The sequence below is a fragment of the Diadema setosum genome, chromosome 4 (genome assembly GCF_964275005.1).
Source record: "Diadema setosum chromosome 4, eeDiaSeto1, whole genome shotgun sequence".
Lineage (NCBI taxonomy): Eukaryota > Metazoa > Echinodermata > Echinoidea > Diadematoida > Diadematidae > Diadema > Diadema setosum.
Window position 1 is genome coordinate 6,049,388 of NC_092688.1, and position 18,722 is coordinate 6,068,109.

The 18,722-nt window shown below is 38.6% G+C and overlaps 2 protein-coding genes across 3 annotated transcripts; both read left to right on the forward strand.

Annotated features, from left to right (window-relative positions):
• Positions 1–2,892: 2,892 nt before the first annotated feature.
• On the forward strand, positions 2,893–6,259 carry LOC140227529 (uncharacterized). Its single transcript, XM_072307931.1, has 3 exons — positions 2,893–3,312; positions 3,803–4,013; positions 4,615–6,259. Exons 1-3 carry the CDS (start codon positions 3,068–3,070, stop codon positions 4,990–4,992), a joined length of 834 nt encoding a protein of 277 aa, XP_072164032.1. The 5' UTR covers positions 2,893–3,067; the 3' UTR covers positions 4,993–6,259.
• Positions 6,260–8,380: 2,121 nt separating this feature from the next.
• On the forward strand, positions 8,381–18,215 carry LOC140227532 (PRKR-interacting protein 1 homolog). 2 transcript variants are annotated; one of them, XR_011901058.1, is made up of 7 exons: positions 8,381–8,585; positions 10,775–10,853; positions 11,802–11,902; positions 13,862–13,947; positions 14,591–14,649; positions 15,988–17,886; positions 17,957–18,215. XR_011901058.1 is itself a non-coding variant. In XM_072307933.1 (6 exons), exons 1-6 carry the CDS (start codon positions 8,457–8,459, stop codon positions 16,107–16,109), a joined length of 576 nt encoding a protein of 191 aa, XP_072164034.1. In that variant the 5' UTR covers positions 8,381–8,456; the 3' UTR covers positions 16,110–18,215. The 2 variants fall into 2 exon arrangements, 1 of the variants encoding a protein (XP_072164034.1); XM_072307933.1 differs by having other exon boundaries at positions 15,988–18,215.
• Positions 18,216–18,722: the final 507 nt, after the last annotated feature.

Consider the following 18,722-nt stretch of genomic DNA (forward strand, 5'->3'; position numbering starts at 1 on the left):
AAACGTAGAAAGGAAATGAACGTCTGACACCCTTAAAATAATTCTTGATAGCGACACGCGTGCTTGTGATAAAACATCATTTAAAGAAATATTTGAAATGATATGATATTCACTGTCCGTCGAATAAACCATTTCTAAAAAACACTGACTTTATTACTTAACCTGAAATGTATATGATGACACTTTGTTCCAGTTTTGTTACTTATCTTTTTATCTTGCCAACACGTGGACAACCTAATCAACATAGATATATATATATGTATATATATATATATATATATATATATATATATATATATATATATATATACAGTCATTAGTCTGTACGAAGTGGACGACAGTTTTGATTTTTGACTTCCGTAAACTCATTTGTGACTGAATCACATGCACAACGCTTACAAACACACACATTCACACAATAACACGTTCATTCACACTATGCATGCTCTCTTCTTTCAACGTAAAAAAAAAGAAAACGGTAACCACAAGCTTTACTTCTCCTTGAATAACATTTTTAGATAGATATGTTTATTCGCAAACGTAGAAAGGAAATGAACGTCTGACACCCTTAAAATAATTCTTGATAGCGACACGCGTGCTTGTGATAAAACATCATTTAAAGAAATATTTGAAATGATATGATATTCACTGTCCGTCGAATAAACCATTTCTAAAAAACACTGACTTTATTACTTAACCTGAAATGTATATGATGACACTTTGTTCCAGTTTTGTTACTTATCTTTTTATCTTGCCAACACGTGGACAACCTAATCAACATAGATATATATATATGTATATATATATATATATATATATATATATATATATATATATATATATATATATATATATACAGTCATTAGTCTGTACGAAGTGGACGACAGTTTTGATTTTTGACTTCCGTAAACTCATTTGTGACTGAATCACATGCACAACGCTTACAAACACACACATTCACACAATAACACGTTCATTCACACTATGCATGCTCTCTTCTTTCAACGTAAAAAAAAAAGAAAACGGTAACCACAAGCTTTACTTCGCCTTGAATAACATTTTTAGATAGATATTCATATTAAATGCCTTTTCTCCGAAAAGAAGATTGACGTTACAGAGTAATTTCATTCAAGAAATTGTGCTCTAACGGACTCTGAACACCGCAAAGAAAATAAATCTCTCATCCAGCAAGGCTCAGGGAAGAAATTCGCTACATGAACACGAATAAAAAAAAAACTCGTATGGAACTGATCGCCGTCAAACAGAACCAATGGCAATGCAATATGAAACTTGGAATCGCACCACTGCTCTGCATCGTATATAGTTATCTGATATCATGTACCAGTACATTCGTCATCCTATACACGACCGGATCAGTCACAGGAGTAGTTCCGTGTCTGAAATTCGTTCAGAATTAGCGTCCTTATGCTAATTATCCTGTCAGTCTCATATGAACAAGTGGGCATGTACATCTATAATTTCTGCGTAGGAAGACTGCATTTTAAACGATGAACGCTTTGATTTGTTATGTACCATATTTATTTGGTATACACTTCAGTCGAGTTGCTGCGATCTAACCTTTGGCTTGGATGGATAGAAGGTTGGATTTCCTTCTTTTTTTTTGTCAGTACCTCGCTGTCTTACATCTGATCATCTGTTCCTTTTTCGTTCGTCCAAGTATTTTATAGGAAAACAAACAAACAAACAAACAAACAAACAAATGCACTCACAAAATCTACCCACCTTTTTGTACGCCTTATAATGTGTTTTTGTGAACCTAATATACAATAATTTCCCCTTAAAAAGTCCGTCTGATGTTAGGATATAAAGGAATGATACAGTTTCGGTTGAGATGGGGCTTCAGGTTTCCAACTTTTTTTTTCCTTTTTTTATGATTTTTTTTTTATAAAAAAAGATAACGAGAAACCTCTTGTGAGATATGAAAGAGCATATGATTCTAAGAGGAATTCAAGTTTATTTAATGAAAGTTGGATTTGAAGTGGCTGAAATATACAAAACAAAGCCATCCTGATGAAAGTCGGGACCCGTGTGCATCTTTTGTTAGGATGGCCTTGTTTTCTTTGGTTTTTTTTTATATATCTCAGCCATTTCAAAACCAAATTTCATCGAAGAAACTTTGAATTCTTTTTAGAATTGTATGCTCTTTAACATTTCATAAAGTAGTTTATAAGTATCTCGCAAAAAAAAAAGAAAAAAAAAAGAAGCTAAATCATCATCCATCAAGTCCGGCATCTGGGCCATACTTATCTACTTTTCTGTTTATTTATATTCATATATTCCTTAATCTTCCTTCTTCTTTTTTTCAGTTCGTTCATTCATTTCCACATGCATTATCAATTCACTGCATGACTACCCTGAAATTCCCTCCAGTCAAGGACACATTTCATCTAGTGTTTTGATCTCATTTTGCTCTCAGATAATAAGATGTAAGGATTTCAATAGCTGAAAACAGTTGTCAGTGACTGGTCACGAGATATGAAACGCTGCCCAGGAATCAGGATGATCGAGGATAATCGGAATAATTCTAAACGCTTGTATAATGTCATGTTATCTATTTGTGAATCAAGGGCAAATATGACAGTGATATTTGCCTACGATGGTTAGCAGTCAGCTGTTATCCATCAATACGGGGGTTGCCAGAGTAAATAGTTCTCGTGGTGTACTAGTATTTGTGAGTTTTCTGATGCAATACAGTGGGTGCTTGCCTATTTATAAACAAACTTCCACGTGGACGCCCTTGCGTCATTCCTGATTACATGTGACCAACGTATACAGATTCGCATTTTGACCAATCACAACACTGATAGATGACGTAGCGGACAGTGATATCGACCAATAGGAAAATACCACGAGTACCTATCTTCGCATCCTAGTTGACTGTAAAACTCCACAGTAATGCTTTTGTACTAACATTATAGGGAGAAAAGCAGCAGAAAAACCGTCATGTAGAAGAAAGCGAAGACCGACTTCAGATCATAATTTGTTGCGAACGGTGGAGTTTTCGACTCTCTCCAACATAGTCATCCAAGGAGGAGAAGATTCTCTGATGCCAGAAATGGCTACCACCAAAATTATCATCGCGACTGTCCCGAAATCTGACCAAGTAAAATCGTTCAATATGTTGCCCACTTCGAGGAAGGCGGAGATACTGCAGCAAATGGCGGCGGCTGCTGACGCGAAGCTGGGATTGCAACCCAGCAAAGCCAAAGTATCTCTGACGGACTCAAATCCACCACCAAGAAAAAGACAGAGACTGACCCATCTTACTCCAGAAGAAAAGATGATGAGGAGGTTCGTAAATCCCATGTCTTTGTTTCAATGATCATTGATTTTTTCCATTTGAGTATTAGATCTGCAGGAAGAGAATAGGAAGTAAATAAAGAGTGCATCTTCGCACCGCATGCATGTCATCCTCAATGAAGTTAGTTCGTTGGTCGACTCGAACAAATCAATAAATCGCCGGCAAGTTTATTTGCCTAGCTGTACAGGAGATTCCATAACCAGAGAGTATGAACTTGTGATCATGTGGTTGAATGATAAGGCCTAACGTTAGACTCTACTTATATTTTATTGGGAGTTCCAAAACGCTGACCAATATCAAATCAATAGACACTCAGAGTACAGAAAGATCCGTGTGTCCGGAGGAGTCTTTTACTTTTATGACATTTCTTTGAACCTTTAAAGTAGGCCTAACTTATGTTAACTTAGCACATGTTTGCTTTTGTTTTTATTTTATAGGTGCTAATTTCATTCATTTTACACCTTTATTATGTTGCTACAGGAAGCTAAAAAACAGAGTAGCAGCACAGACTGCACGAGACAGGAAGAAGGCCCAGATGGATGGTCTTGAGAACACAGCCAGCCTTCTGGAGGCTAGGAACAAGCAGCTTCAGATCGAGAACACACTCCTCAGAAAAGAGAACCAGTCTCTAGCAGATGAGAATGCACAGCTGAAAAGAAGGTTGCAGGGGAAGACTGAAGAAACATCAGTTGTAAGTTGAATAATGTCTTATTGACTGGGGGGAAAAAATGACAACTTTGTTCACTGAAACTAGTAACATTTTATAGAACAGAAGTTGTGTTGTATAGTTTAGTGAGAGTATTTTGAAACTAAAGTTAGTATTGCAACAATAATGGTTTGTGCGGTTCTGTTTTGTTTTTTTTTTCAAACTTTCTGCCCCCCCCCCCCAAAAAAAAAATATGAAAACCAACCATCAGTCTATATATGTGTTGACAGTCGTATATAATTTACTAGAGACATGGTATTGAATTAACAGTTCATTTCAGTTTGCGCAGTACATGCAAGATATTTATAGTTGCTGCTGGTGATTGAACATAAAAAATGTTACATTTCAGTACAACTTGCATTTTAGATATATTTAGGGCTATTGACAGATTTTGAAAGATATGAAACATGCTCAAGAATTCATGAGAACCTGTCTAGGGTATTTTGTTAATTATTAAGTCAAAAGCAGCCCTTCATTATGATGATGAACTTTGTTTTAACATTGCATCTTTTGAGACCACTTAAATGACATTTGAACAATGCAACAAGACCTGATGGAAAATCCTGGCTTGTATCTCATCTTTCAGGTTGTCCTCGACCATGGCTACTGCGTAGACTCCACAACCTCATCCAGCATTCATTTGTCTGTGAAGAAAGAGGCCGATGCCGAGCCGTCCGAGCCCGCAGCGCTCAGCTCTCCTCCGCAGCAGGAGTTGGCGAGGCGTCTCCTCACTTTGCTGTCAATGATGCTCACGTGGAGTCTGACGATGAGCTACTTGGCCTGCTCGGCCAGCTCAACGAAGCAGCCGCGAGTGGAGCCATTCGCCTCTTCGCGGACACCCCAGGGGAGCTGGGAGCAGGAGCAGCCCCTCTGTCTGGTGACCAAGAAGTCCAAGCGGGCCAGCTCAGGGGACCAGGAGTGGTGGGGCCCACAGCAGCAGAGCTGGAATCCATCAAAGAACTGATCCAGTTTGATCATGAGTACTTGAAGCCTGCATTGGATGCTCAAAGTAGTGAAACCAGCAACAGTGTAGAGGAACCTGCTAGCATGGCTGTCCTACCTGACGTGTTGAATAGTCAGCACAGCCACAGACCAGCTACTGCAGAACTGAAGAGTGAAGCCATCTCAGAGATTGGCGCTATGGACACTCTGCAATCATTCCAGACTGAAGAAGATGATGATTTGGATCTGTTATTGGCAATGGGCACAGACTCTGAATCCTACAACAAATTAGTGAACACAAAAATGCTCAATGCCGATGCCAACTTCACATGTGACTTGAAGGAACTGATGGATACGGTCAGTTCAAAGGATGTGGACTCTCGAAGCTTGAGCGGGAAAAGTGAAGATGGCAGTGGCTCCGATTCTGGCATAAGTGATGCCCCGCGGTCACCTTTCAGTGATGAGGGTGGATTGAGATCACCCGGTTTGAGTGAAGGATTGTGGGAAGAATCCTTCATGGACTTGTTTCCCGCTCTTGATTCGTAGAAAACTCCATTGTACATGTACCAATACTAGTGCCATCACATTCCAGGTTCCTGTACAGTTACTGTTCATGTTCTGCTATTGTATTCTAGTTTTCCTCGCACATGAATTGTGTATACTTGGAGGTTGTTAGTTGTTACACCACCTTTGCAAAATATCTCTTCCTCCGAAGGGAAATGGCCTAAGATTGTCTGTAGCTTTTCACTTTTACTGAAAATCAAACCAACTCAGTCTGTTCCAGATGCTTGATTTTATACAAATTACATTTTATATTTATGACTCTGGTTACTCCTTGATTTAGCACTACTAATTCTGGGCAAAATGGTTGTGTAACAATTTATGTGCAGCAAAAATGTTAATAACTACAGAAAAATTAGCAATTTGCAGCAAACTATAATAATGCCAGTGTTGTAGTATTATCCTGATGATACTGCATTGTACATTAATTGAAATAAATGTACAGAGGCATAGCAAAATATTATTATGATATGCAGAATTATCAATGCGTCCACAGAATATTCATGCAACCTGTTTTTACATGCCAGATTGAAGTTACTGGCAAATTTATCCAAAAGATGACCGTTTCACAAAGAGAGATCTATATCACATCTTCTTCAGTATTGTTAATATGCAGTGATGATTTGTATGCGACAATTGCTGGTACTGATTGTTTGAGTCACCATAAGCTACACTGTAAATAGTTCATTTATTTTGAGCATCTAATAAAAAAAAAGGCTAAAAGTAAATCTTGGTTGTCTGAGTGAGTTGATCACCAAACAGTGATAGGAATGTGTGGGACTGTTCATAAGGCTAAGAAGTGTGATGGTGTGTTCAAGAGAGCTAATGCATTTTGGTTGAAATTATGGATGAGAGTTGTAGCCTGCCTTGATTGAAGGTTGTGCTGTGTGTTCCTGTGTTTCACAGCTGAATCTCGGTGTATGTCTTTCCAGATTTTGTCCCTCGTGTGTTTGTGCGTGTATGGGGCCTCTATATAGGGCAGATAATGGCTCTGAACTCCTTTTCCGGTACATGATATGAGTTTTGTGTTTTTCCAGTCTTCTCTTTTCTTTTGTTTGATATGTGTGTCTTATGTGAATTCCTCACTAATAAACCTACATGTACTAACATCACAGACATGTAATACACATTTATGTACAATTGTATTCATAAACAAATGTGACATACATGTGTCAGGAACATGCAAACTTAACATGTTACAACACAAAGTTGCATGAGGTAGTATTACCATGACTGAAAAAAAAAAAAAATGGAGAATGTATGAAAAAACAAGTTCAGCTGATTATATGGACATATATGACATGGAAATACATGTACAAAAATTTTCAATAGATTCTCGCCCACCTCCCTGATGTAAAGGAATGAAGTTGTTTCACCACAGAGGTGCACCACAAGAGAGAGATAAAGGGAAAGGGGGCTGAAACTGTTTGGCACACCTATGTAGCAATGTTGCTATCTACTCATTCTCAGTTCAATTCTATACATATGGTAATGATGATGATGGTGGTGATGATGATGATAATGATGATAATAATAATAATAATAATAATAATAATAATAATAATTATAATTATTATAATTATTATTATCATTATTACTATCATTATTATTATTATTATTATTATTATTATTATTATTATTATCATCATTATCATAATTGCATTTATATGGTGCTTTGCACTGGTGTTTCTAAGTGCACTGGTGCTATTTATACAAGAAGACTAAAAAACACAATAACAGGACAATCCACAGAATATCAGTTCAGATCGGTGAAATACGATGTATAAATATGGATCCCAGTTTTGGTTGTTGGTGATACACAGCATCTAAATGCAGTAGATGCGATCACATTAAAGGGGTTGTTTCTCTAAACTCCTTGTGTATTTAAATCTAATTAGCACTTTCGCTGACAATGATTCTTGGGTGGAGATACCGTATGTCCTTTTGAATAGCAACATCTAGAAAATACACAACCATTAGTGTAAATGATATCATGCATAATGAGTCTTTGGCAAACGTGCTATATCTTCTCCATGCATTGCCAGATACTCTTAAATATACATGTACCAGTGTAGTGAAGGTCGACCCTTATCATACTGGTATTTGATTTTAAAACACTAACTTATATCAGCCATTTTCATCTGGGGGCGTCCAAAAGAAGAAGAAAATATTATTCAATGAGTCAGATGCATTGCTGTGTCATGCTCGGGAAGTAAACTACAGTACAGTTATTGTTAGACCACATTTACTAGCTGTACTGAAGCCCATGGCTGAAATATATTAACACTAAAAAGAAAAGAAAAAAAAAAACCAGCTCCCAATCAGAACAGGTCTATAGGCTTGCTAGTTTGTAAATGTATGAAATCCTCATTTCTATAATGGCGCCTGCTGGCGCCTATAGCAAAAGCGCGAAGAACATTTCCCAAATCCCAAATACTAGTATAAACATAAAATATACAGTGTATATCACTTCTATTATTACTGGTATATCAACGTGCTGTATGGAATGCTTACTGTAGTTGCTGCGCTGCCTTGAATATCGAATTTCTTCCAGTATTTGCCAAATCTGACAGATAAATCAAGACTTTCAAGCACGCCAAACAATCAATACATATTTTGGATTTTTTCCTTTAAAATATTGTGCTTCTGAATGTTGTGGAGGGGGAGTTCAGTCATGATGGTGTGCTTCCATTTTTTTTTAGATTCAGGTATGGAACGCTTTAATACATGCATTGTTCCTTGTTGATGCCATCCCATAGAGCTCTATTATAAGCTCTATGTGCCATCCAAACACGTACTACACTGTACATACATCCCACATTATAGACGCATTAGTGCTGGATTATTATTGTATCACTACACTTCGCGTAACTAAACCGACTTGGGACTACATGTACTAACACGCGTGAAGACTCAAAGAGAAACATGGAAAAGCCGGCCGATGGAGAGGAAAAGAAGAAACATTTCCGTAAGAAAACAGATGCACCGTTGATCCTTCCAAAGTCTACTGCAGATAAACAGCGTCTTCAAATTGAGAAGTTGATGAGAAATCCTGTAAGTGATCCTGGCGCGACGTTTCGTGGGAATCTGAACGTTGTATGCATGATTCGTACCGTTCATAGATATGACGTACAGTACGTTGAAATGGAATGATAGCCGCTTTGCTTTGCGTGCGGATGATACCCACTGATACTAGTATTTCGTTGCAGAGTAATTTGATTTTAAATCTGGGGATAGGGCCGTTAGAACCTATAGCACGCTATAATGCAAATATTATCGTATATAATAAAGGACATTTTTATTGCTCAGCATACTCTACATACTGACATAGGCCTGGGCCTACTCTAAATCTAACGGTTAGCTCTACAGACTACACACTAACGTTAAACTTACTGCGATACAATACAATGAATAGGCATTGATAGGTAGGCTCCTCCAGGGGCCTGTCTTATAAAGACTTGTGATAGAAATCAATCACAAGTTTTGTTTGTGCTGCAATGCAAGTTGCGATTGATTTGGGGACTTGTGATTGATTTGAAGGCTTTATAAGACAGGGCCCAGGCGCGGGCCATGGTCCACTCACTGAGTGGACCACTGCCCCGTGAGTAACGGTAATTACCTGTAGGCCCTACACCAAATTATATACCTGGTACACAGGCAACAGCCCAGTCTCTGTAAATTTATACACTGCATGGCATCTGGTTGGGCTACACTGCCTCTGTCTAGAAAGGTGTTGATAAAAGAATATCTGTTGAACTCTTGACTTCCGAGGTGCGCTCCTTAACACCTATTTCACATAACAGTATTATACTTCGCCGCGCCGCGTTGGGGCTGGTCGCAGTTAACTCTCGACCTTCTTTTAAATACAATAGTAGATCTAATATGATGATGATGTTTTAACTTTTAGTTTATGTGATCAAAGTTTCTTCAGTAATTTAAAAAAAAAAAATTATTGGATAAATATTGAAGTGGCAGAAATTCAAAGTCAAACCTCTGCTCCTCAAGGCATGTTTAAGCAACAAAGTTAAAGTTTAACGATATAGTCTAGTAGACCTACAGTGTTTGTGCGAGTATGACTGGAACTCTATACAACATGTGATTTACAAAGAGATGCCTGGTGGTACAAAACTTCAAAATTGCGTTAAACAAATACATACTACTGAACGTTTTCGACGTGTATCTCGTAGGAGTAAAACCGCACGTATAAAACAAGAAACGCAAACATAACAATATATATACAAAACGAGCAAACCATTCAAGCGAGCGAAACAGTGCGTACGTTGATTGGCTGACGTCAACATGAGTCAGAATCTAAATCAAAAGAGCGCCAATGTGCGTACAAACTCCTTTTGCCAGCCAATCAACGTACGCACTGTTTCGCTCGCTTGAATGGTTTGCTCGTTTTGTACATTCATGTGATTAATTATTAACATGTTGATGCTAGATTTCCTTCGATTTTCCTTCTTTTCATTATTGATCTGGTGATTTTATAAACATGATGAAACAAGTTTTGTTTTTGTTTTTTCTCATGAACTGAAGAAGAGCCAATTGAGTCTTGGGAATGATCAAGAAGAACTTTTACAGATGTAGTGATGTAATCCTAAAACTCTGTATAAAGAAGTCACTTATCAGACCACACATGGATTACGTACTGTGTGCAGGCTTGGTGTCCAAGATAGACAAGAAAGTCCTTGAGAAAGTGCAGGCTGGGGCCACCAAAGTGATCCCCAACCTGAAAAACCTACCCTAAGAAATCGGACTTGAGAGACACAATCCTACTTCTGTGGAAGACAGAAGGGAGAGGGGTGATTTTTATTCAAACATATTATTGCATCATGGCACAATGAGAACCCAGACAATATAGACCAAACGCCATCCTCCAGAAAGCAACATGTATACCATGGTCCTCAAGGACATTCCCAGAAGCATGCCCTAGACTGGACATAAGAAGACACTTCTTCAGCCCTGCAGAGAGTGGTAGACAGTAGAACAAACTCCCAGAAGATGTCATCCAATTACCAACACTCCTCACATTAAAAAACAGAAAGTGGGACATCCAATTTGGGTTTCATTATACTAAATGGGCTACAAAGCCCCTAAACCCTGCCACTCTTTGCAATCTATCAACATGAAGATGGAGATGTGGCACTTCAAGGTGCTTCATGTCTGTACATTTTATTGAAATTGAAATGGAGTTTTTCTTCATTTTGTTGTTGTTGTTTGTTTTTGTTTTTTTGATCAAGGATAAACCTGTCTACGTACCAGAGAAAAAGAAAGAGTGGAGCCCAAGAGCACCAGCTGAATTTGTGCGAGATGTTATGGGTATGTAACCTCAGACCTCTCACCAAGCAAACATTGTTCTAGTTATACATAATTCTTGACCCTATATTTATGGACTGTTTGAAAAAAGTTTTGCATCAGTCCTTAGAATTTATGAATACATGTGTAGTTCAAACTATGATTTGATGAATAATGTAAAAATTTAAAATTTTACTTTAGTAACAAGAGTATGCCTGGGTTCTAAAGTCTGTAAAGATACAGTATAAACTGAAATGCTAGAATCAGGTGACTCTGAGATTGTCTACACCACATAAACAGCAAACTAGACTTTTGACTTTTGAATGTGAATTTACTATAGAGGCCATAATTATTACTGGCATGATTTAATTTCTAGATTCTGTAATTACCAACACAAGACTTGCTAGCATGGTTGTTGTTCTTTTGAGTGCATTAAATTTGCAAAGTAAAACTTTATTTCATTATCTGTTATTTGATTAATATATACATGTATAATGTGCATCACATTTTGGTTGGCTAAACCCTTTTATTGTAAACCCTTGTTTACATCCTTTGCGAAGTGTTTATCATATACATACATGTTGAAATGTTCCCAACAATCCTACCTTGTATAATCTATGTTTATACTGTAAAAGTGGATATTTTTGCATACATGATTTTTTTCCCCCCTCGGTGGGTACATAAAGTGAGTTTCACATCAGACATGAACTACTGGCATATATATTAAAAGCAAGCAAAAATATTCACATGCTTTTATTTTCATGCTGGTTTCTGGTTGTGCGAAATGTGCAAAAATTTCAACTTCACCAAATTTCCACTTAGTTTCTGTTATCTGTGGTATGTTGTATGTGGAGTAGCCATGCTTTGGGAAATAACAATGAGTTCATGATATCTTCTGTCCATGCATCAGTGGTTTCTCTTTTACTTGCCAAGCAATGAGTTTTGCCTTTTATCTTCCTGTATGATCTCCAGGATCTAGTGCTGGAGCAGGCAGTGGGGAGTTCCATGTCTATCGTGGCTACAGACGGCGAGAGCTGGCCAGAGTGACGTACATTCAGAACCGAGCAGAGAAGGTGAGAGAGTGGTGGGACTACTGATCATGTCTTCTTGTTACCTTTTATCCATCGAGACATGGTACCCATTCACAAAAGTGTGGAAATTATTCTTGTGTCTTCCAGCGGAACTATCTATACACGCCTCATTAATTTTATACCTTGATACGTATATAACTCGCTCTAATTGTGATCCTCAGTAGAGCCTACCTCAGAATAGGTCACTAGATGAATAGTGCATTACAAATGCTGTGTTTGTTACTATCATTATTACAGGTTTACACTGAAACGATAAAACTTCCAAAGAATCGTGGAAGTTATTGACCAAGCAAGAACGCCTTTTTGTAGGGGGTAATTGATAATTTTGGGAGATTTGAAACTCATGAAAAAGATGTGAAAGATGTATAGGTTTGGGGGAATTTGTGTGCAAACTAATGAAGAAGCTGTGAGCTAATGAATCATCTCATCTAATTTGCATACATGATTTGTATGTATGATGTCAATATCTAAATAAAAACATGTTTAACTTGAAATTCCGTAAGTTCCCAAGTAGAACTTGCTCATCCATTTTCAGTGACACATACTTTTACTGTTTGTTGACTTTGCTGTTATCATTAAGTCAAAGTGAACATGGATAACAGTCTTCCAGTTTTTATGTGTGCAGACCAGCCAAGACCTAACCTGTATACAAGGATGCTTTTTGTAATTGGAGAATAGCTGTTTGAATAGCTATTGGTACACAAGTTAACTACCCCTTAGACATTAATCCTAAGAAACAAGAAATATCATTGATGCTGGGGTAAAGGTAATTGTTTGTCTCACGAAGAAAATCATAGGTAAGATGTACAATGTTTCGCTTGCTGCTGCTGAGTGTCGGCAGGTACAATGAAACACGGTGGTGCGTACACGTAAGTTATAACGTGTTTGTGGACCGAGTTGGCAGCATGCTGCCCCCTTGCACAAGTCGGGCAGTGCGCCATCATGTGTCCAATGGTTGACAATCCAGTTTAGCAACTCTTTTGCAGACGTCGGAGGCGGGATCTCATTGGAGATGTCTCCCCCTTTGTTGGTGATGGTGGATGGGTGTCCCTTCTGTTGGTGAAGGCAAATACATCACATCCAGGATTCAGGGAACCTACAACCCTTTGACGTTGCCTTTGTTGAGCCATATCTGGATGGCTTCCTTCACTCTTCGTGGCCCCATTTCATAAAAGATGTTAGGATGGCAACTCTTGCTGGAATGGAAAAATTCCAATACAACAACCAATCAGGAAGCTGGATTCTTGGCATTACCATGGCGATTGCCATTCCAGCAAGAGTTGCTATCGTATCATCTTTTTATGAAATGAGTTCCTGGTGTAGCAGTGCTGTGCTGTGCCAATGCACTTCACTCCCACCAGTCTGGGTGGTGCTGCGCATCCCATGCATGCTTGGCTACTGCAGATAGCTCTGTTCCATGGTTTGTAATGTCCCATTTGTGTTCTGATATCCTTTCTGCAACAGGCCTGCCGGTCTCACCTATGTAACTCTTGTCACAATCTCTGCATGGGATCTGGTAGACCACTCCATCCCTCCTGAGGGTTGGCCTGGGGTCTTTGACACTAACCAACTGGTTTCTGATGGTGGTGTTGTCCTTGTAGACAACATGAGTGCTGTGCTTCTCCAAATGACATCTGAGAAAGGGAGCGATTGATTCCACATAGAGAAAAACAATCATAGACTCATATTCAGCTGTATCCTGCTCGATTGAAATATCTTGTGTCTAGTCAAGAAGTGCTACCCCAAATATTGATTTATCATCATTTCAGTGAGTAGTAGACTGTGAAGTTTTTCATTCATCCACATGTATTCACTCTGGCAATTATTGTGATGTAATTTTTCACTGATATATTTGTCATCTTTGATGACAACAGAGGTTACATTTTCTATACTGACTTAAATGAGACTGGACTTGTGACCTTTTTCCTCTCTCCATTCCAGGAAGACAAAGACGTGGCCTACCACGAGAAACTGGAACAGAATGAAAAAGCAGCAGAAGAAAGAACAGCAAAGAAGAGAGCAAAAAGGTGAATTGACCAATTTGATATGAGTGTCCATCAAGATAAGATTGTTTTTCCGTTTTTTAAACATTACAATGAAATCATCATCAATGTTTACCATCACAGAGAACACAATGCACTGTTGAAATCTTCATTGCATTGTGAAGTCTTTGAAGTCCATTTCACAGGGTGACCAGTCACATAAATGACGCCCCAAATTTACAGTGATGTATTCGATAAGTGATGTGAATTGAGTCACTTGCACATACAAAATGAATTCTAAAGTCAGGAAAGTGATATGTGAATTTTTCTCTGGTCAAAACATATTTTAATTTCATGTTTTTTAGACATTTGATTTGTTCCATTTTTGAGAGGGAGAGTAAATGTGACTGTGTGAACCCCATGACCTGTCTTGTAGATACGATATGCAAATGTTTGTCTCATTCCCACAGATGGTAAGTGGAACATTTGTGCATAAATGTCATAGTTAGTTTTGCGGTCAAACGGAATCCAAACTGCCTTTAAAATGACATGAAATCTGTCATGAACTGCATGCAAGCTCAGACCATTGGACAGCCGTGCAAGATGTCTTGCTGTGTGACTTTGTATAATGGAAGAGCAACATTGAACAATCTGATTTCATTTATGTACCATATTTTATCTTTTGCAGATTAAAGCAGAAGCAGAAGATGCAAGCAAAGAAGAAAAAGATGGAGGAAGAAGCAAAGGGTGAGATTGAAAATAAGCCAGAAAACTTCTCCCCTGCATGATTTATTTGAAGAAGTTGGTAGAAATATGACATTATCCAGTATACAAGTTGTATATACACATCAGTGCACTGAGGTAAAACTATGTGAGTCTTTACCAGTCTATGCTATTAATTGCAAGAGGTAGATTTCTGATAGCTGTTATCATGTTGATTTGGAATTAACATAAATATTGCAACATTTTAATCGGCATATGAAACTCAAAAGTTGCAACTGATTGACAAATTGCCCTTCATCTATGTAAATTAATGCCAATTATCCAGTGTTTTAGTAGTAGCCATGATGAAAAATCATGGGCATACGTTCTTGGGTTGAACTCAAACCAACATTCTCCTGATTTCTAGGTGGGCATCATATCTACTAGACTATAGAGTTTCCACCTGATAGCAATAGTGGATATCGCCTGTTTATCAATAAGGAGATTGTTGGTTTGAGTCCAACCAGAGTATGGTGTATGCCCACAATTTTGATAATGGCTACATATGAAAAGCTGAATAATTGGTGTTTATTTACATTGATGAAGGGTAATTTAATTAGGGCGGTGAGTTGGCTCAGTTGGTAACGCGTCTGCCTCACGATCCTAAGGTCCCGGGTTCGAACCCGAGTCTGGACTGAGCAATGTTGTTTGTAAGCATACCGCCCCCTCTAGCAAGAGGCAAAAACACTCTATCCCTCGGATAGGACATAAAATGGAGGTCCCGTGTATGAGAGAGTAACTCATGCACGTAAAAGATCCCATTTCATTCATTCATCGCAAAGAGCAGGGTGTTTAACCCAGTGAAGTGGTCCCACCTCACATCCAACTGGACCCCATGGAAGACCAGCTTAACGTAGCTGAATATAGGCTATCCAGCCATCTCCTCAGATGGAAATGAACAAACAAACAAACAAACAAACAATTTGTCAATCAGTTACAATTCAAAAAAAAAAAAAAGAAAACTCAGTGGAAAAATCTGAATGAACACAAAGTTCTCTTTGTTCCTAATTTGCATCAGCTTGATGAGTCGATGAGATAACACATGGTGGCATTACTTGCTTTAAACAGAGTGCAGTAGAGCAAGTGGCTTTCTGAAATCGATAGAAAAACCGATAAAAGCAAAAGCTAATAAAGAAAAAAAGACATAAGGGCCTCAATGCGATCAACTATGTAAAATCAATGTAAATTAATATTTATTATACAAAACATGATTTAAAAAAAAAAAGATATTTGGAATTTGTTCTCATTTTATTGCCCTGTTCTATTATCCTCATAATGTTTGTTTGTTGAACTGGGTGATATCTTGTTTGCTTCTACTGACAGCTAAAAAGAAGGCAGAAGCAGGAGAAGATGCCAGCAGCGACAGTGACGAGGACGAGGACGAGAAGGATGACGACCAGGGAGATGATGCCGAAGAGAACTGCTTTGTGATTGGAGGAAGGTGATGGATGCCCAGGGGACTTGGTGTCTTGTCTTTGACAACAGCTGTAGATACTTGGGTATCTTAACAACAATATATTGTGCCAAGACACTTGATAAGAGATACCTACTAGGCTCAGGTGCAGATGATGTTTGATGGAAGGTTCAGCATGAATGAGTTGAAAGGCAGATTTTTAATTTTGTTTTCCACTGGAATTCTTCCTCTTCCTGTTACACGGAGATTGATGACAGGAAAGTTAGTCTCATGATGTAGTACAGCGTGGCTGGTATCATCATGGATTGAAGATGATGCTGATGATGATGGTGGTGGAGATAATGGTGATCAAAAAGTGAGATGCAAGACCTCATCACGACTGAAGAGTGAAAGAGTCCTCCACTCTGGATTCGACAGCGTTAATGTGCAAAATGTGATGGAGTGTAGACTGTGAACATTGAGAGGTGTGAAACAAGCACCATGAGACACTCCCATCACACCACTGCACAGTGAGTTGTAGTGAGTCCTCAGTGTGTCAATGCAGAGACTGCCCTCTACAGCACAGTGTTTAGGTTTTAGGTTTCATACAGCTCTGAAATTGTATCATAAGGCTAAGCATGGGCCCCAGATATCGGTCCTAACTTAATCTTTTTACCTGTTGTATGCCCAAGCACTTAGCTTAACCCATTGAGGACGGGCTGATTTTGTACAACACGCATCCCATAGACACTTGCCCGAGTATGTACTCGGGACTCATCCTTAACAGGTTAACATGGCAGGCCTTTTCATCCACATCAGTAATCCATCCAAACTTGACCTATTGCAACTGATGGACAATTTGAATAAACTTGACCTAGCTGTCAAGTTAGCAAGCCCACTCAGATGTAGCATTGTGCCTCAGTCTGACAAGAAGGCCTTGGTGACATGATAGAGATTAGGAGAAAAAGGTAATTTCTTTTCTTTGACAATTGCTTTCTAGACAAATTTGCCAGTTGTTGGCAGAGAGAGCACACCAACGTGTGTGTCAAAAATGAAGGGTTTTAAAGGGTGGCAAAAGGCAGCAGGTTCACTTGATATCAGTCTGAAGCTAAGACTATGGGGTTATGCTGATATGATATTTTTGGCAAAAAAAAAAAAATAATAATAATATGTTTTGTTCAGGTGACTTCAGAATCTTGTTTTCATGTATGATAACTTATGACACTGCAGTTGGTATGAATTTAAACCAATTAATATATCTCCATGACTTATAAAGAACATCTACAGCAAGTCACATTGTAGGCCTTCATCTTTTCCCAAAGCATGAAAGTTGTGTGTTCAACAAATATTTGCTTTAAGAGCTTATAAGTTGTAAAAAGTGTGAAACATCATGTGAGAAATAAATACAATTGTACATTTCATAGAAAATACTGTTTTCCCCAAATTGTATAATGACACATGTCTATTGCAGGAAAGAAAACATACTGTTGTTTTTGTTTGTTTGGTTTTCTTTTAACCAAAAATACAATGTCTTTGTTGCTCTTGGAATACTGCAGTGCTATTATAAAGGCGGGCGCCCCTGCACTGATGTATAGCTGTACTAGCCAGATGGGAATACATGTATTGCTAAGATTCTAGAAGTCACTATACTGCCCACTCGTAAAGTGTAAGCACCATTCTTTGGAGCGTCAACCTGCAACATTACTTTTTTTCATGCTTATCCACACCCTCTCTCTGGAAAACCAGAGATAAATAGAAGGAAAAAGAGATTTTGTCATGAAACCATATGGCAATACAGAGTGTGAAGGGATAAAGAGATATGTTAACCCGTTCCTTACGGGAACCTGGTATACCAGGTTCCCGTGGGAGCAACTGATATACGGAAACCTGGTATACCAGGTTCCCAAGATGAAGACAAGAGTGCCTGCTTTCGTGACCTAAATTCATGTTTCTTTGTGTTATAAAGTCCCCAAAAATGGGTTTGATAAAAAGGTCAGAGTTTTTTCTATCGGCACTTGTTCTCTTTCTGTTGGAAGAATTCATATATCACAGAATTTTTACCTTTGTTCTGATTTCGTTTGCCCTTGCACTGCTACAAAACTCGTATGAACATGTACATTAGCGATTAAAGCTGATCGCAGTAGATATCCGAGTTCGCTGACCCCAGTCATCGCATTCTGGTGCCTGATTTGTGCAGAACAAAAGAGTCTGTGAGCCCCTCAGCGCATGCTCTATTCATACATTGCACCCGATCGATATTTCTATTGTTCAAGGGCACATGTAGTTGACCGTGGGGGAGGGGTTGCATGCACCGCTTGACTGCTTTCGCACAGGTGGATTACCAACCTGTCTGTTCTCTGTTGACGGGCAAAAAGAATCTCGTTTTGGGGACATTGAAGGTAGTTAGAGAATTGCGGAAGGAACGGGTTAAGTGCAGTGCAATTGTTTCATGTTTTCACATTTATAGTCCTCTCCTCGTATGACTCCTGCTTTCGACAGTAGTGTGTGTGTGTGTGTGCGCACGCGCGCGTATGTGGTGCATGTGTGTAGTGTGTGTTATATCTCATGGTGTGGTTGAAGAGGAATGTTTTACGCTTTGTTCCCTTTTCTCTCCTACACCTGTATGTGATAATTTACGTAGCAGTTCTCAACAGGACATTTTCTT

Excerpts from the sequence above, each read along its gene's own strand:
- LOC140227529 (XM_072307931.1), top strand. The coding sequence starts at position 3,068 with ATGCCAGAAATGGCTACCACCAAAATTATCATCGCGACTGTCCCGAAA. Across the intron at positions 3,313-3,802 it reads GAAGAAAAGATGATGAGGAG|GAAGCTAAAAAACAGAGTAG; the intron begins GTTCGTAAATCC and ends ATGTTGCTACAG. Across the intron at positions 4,014-4,614 it reads AGACTGAAGAAACATCAGTT|GTTGTCCTCGACCATGGCTA; the intron begins GTAAGTTGAATA and ends CTCATCTTTCAG.
- LOC140227532 (XM_072307933.1), top strand. The coding sequence starts at position 8,457 with ATGGAAAAGCCGGCCGATGGAGAGGAAAAGAAGAAACATTTCCGTAAG. Across the intron at positions 11,903-13,861 it reads TTCAGAACCGAGCAGAGAAG|GAAGACAAAGACGTGGCCTA; the intron begins GTGAGAGAGTGG and ends TCTCCATTCCAG. Across the intron at positions 14,650-15,987 it reads GATGGAGGAAGAAGCAAAGG|CTAAAAAGAAGGCAGAAGCA; the intron begins GTGAGATTGAAA and ends TTCTACTGACAG.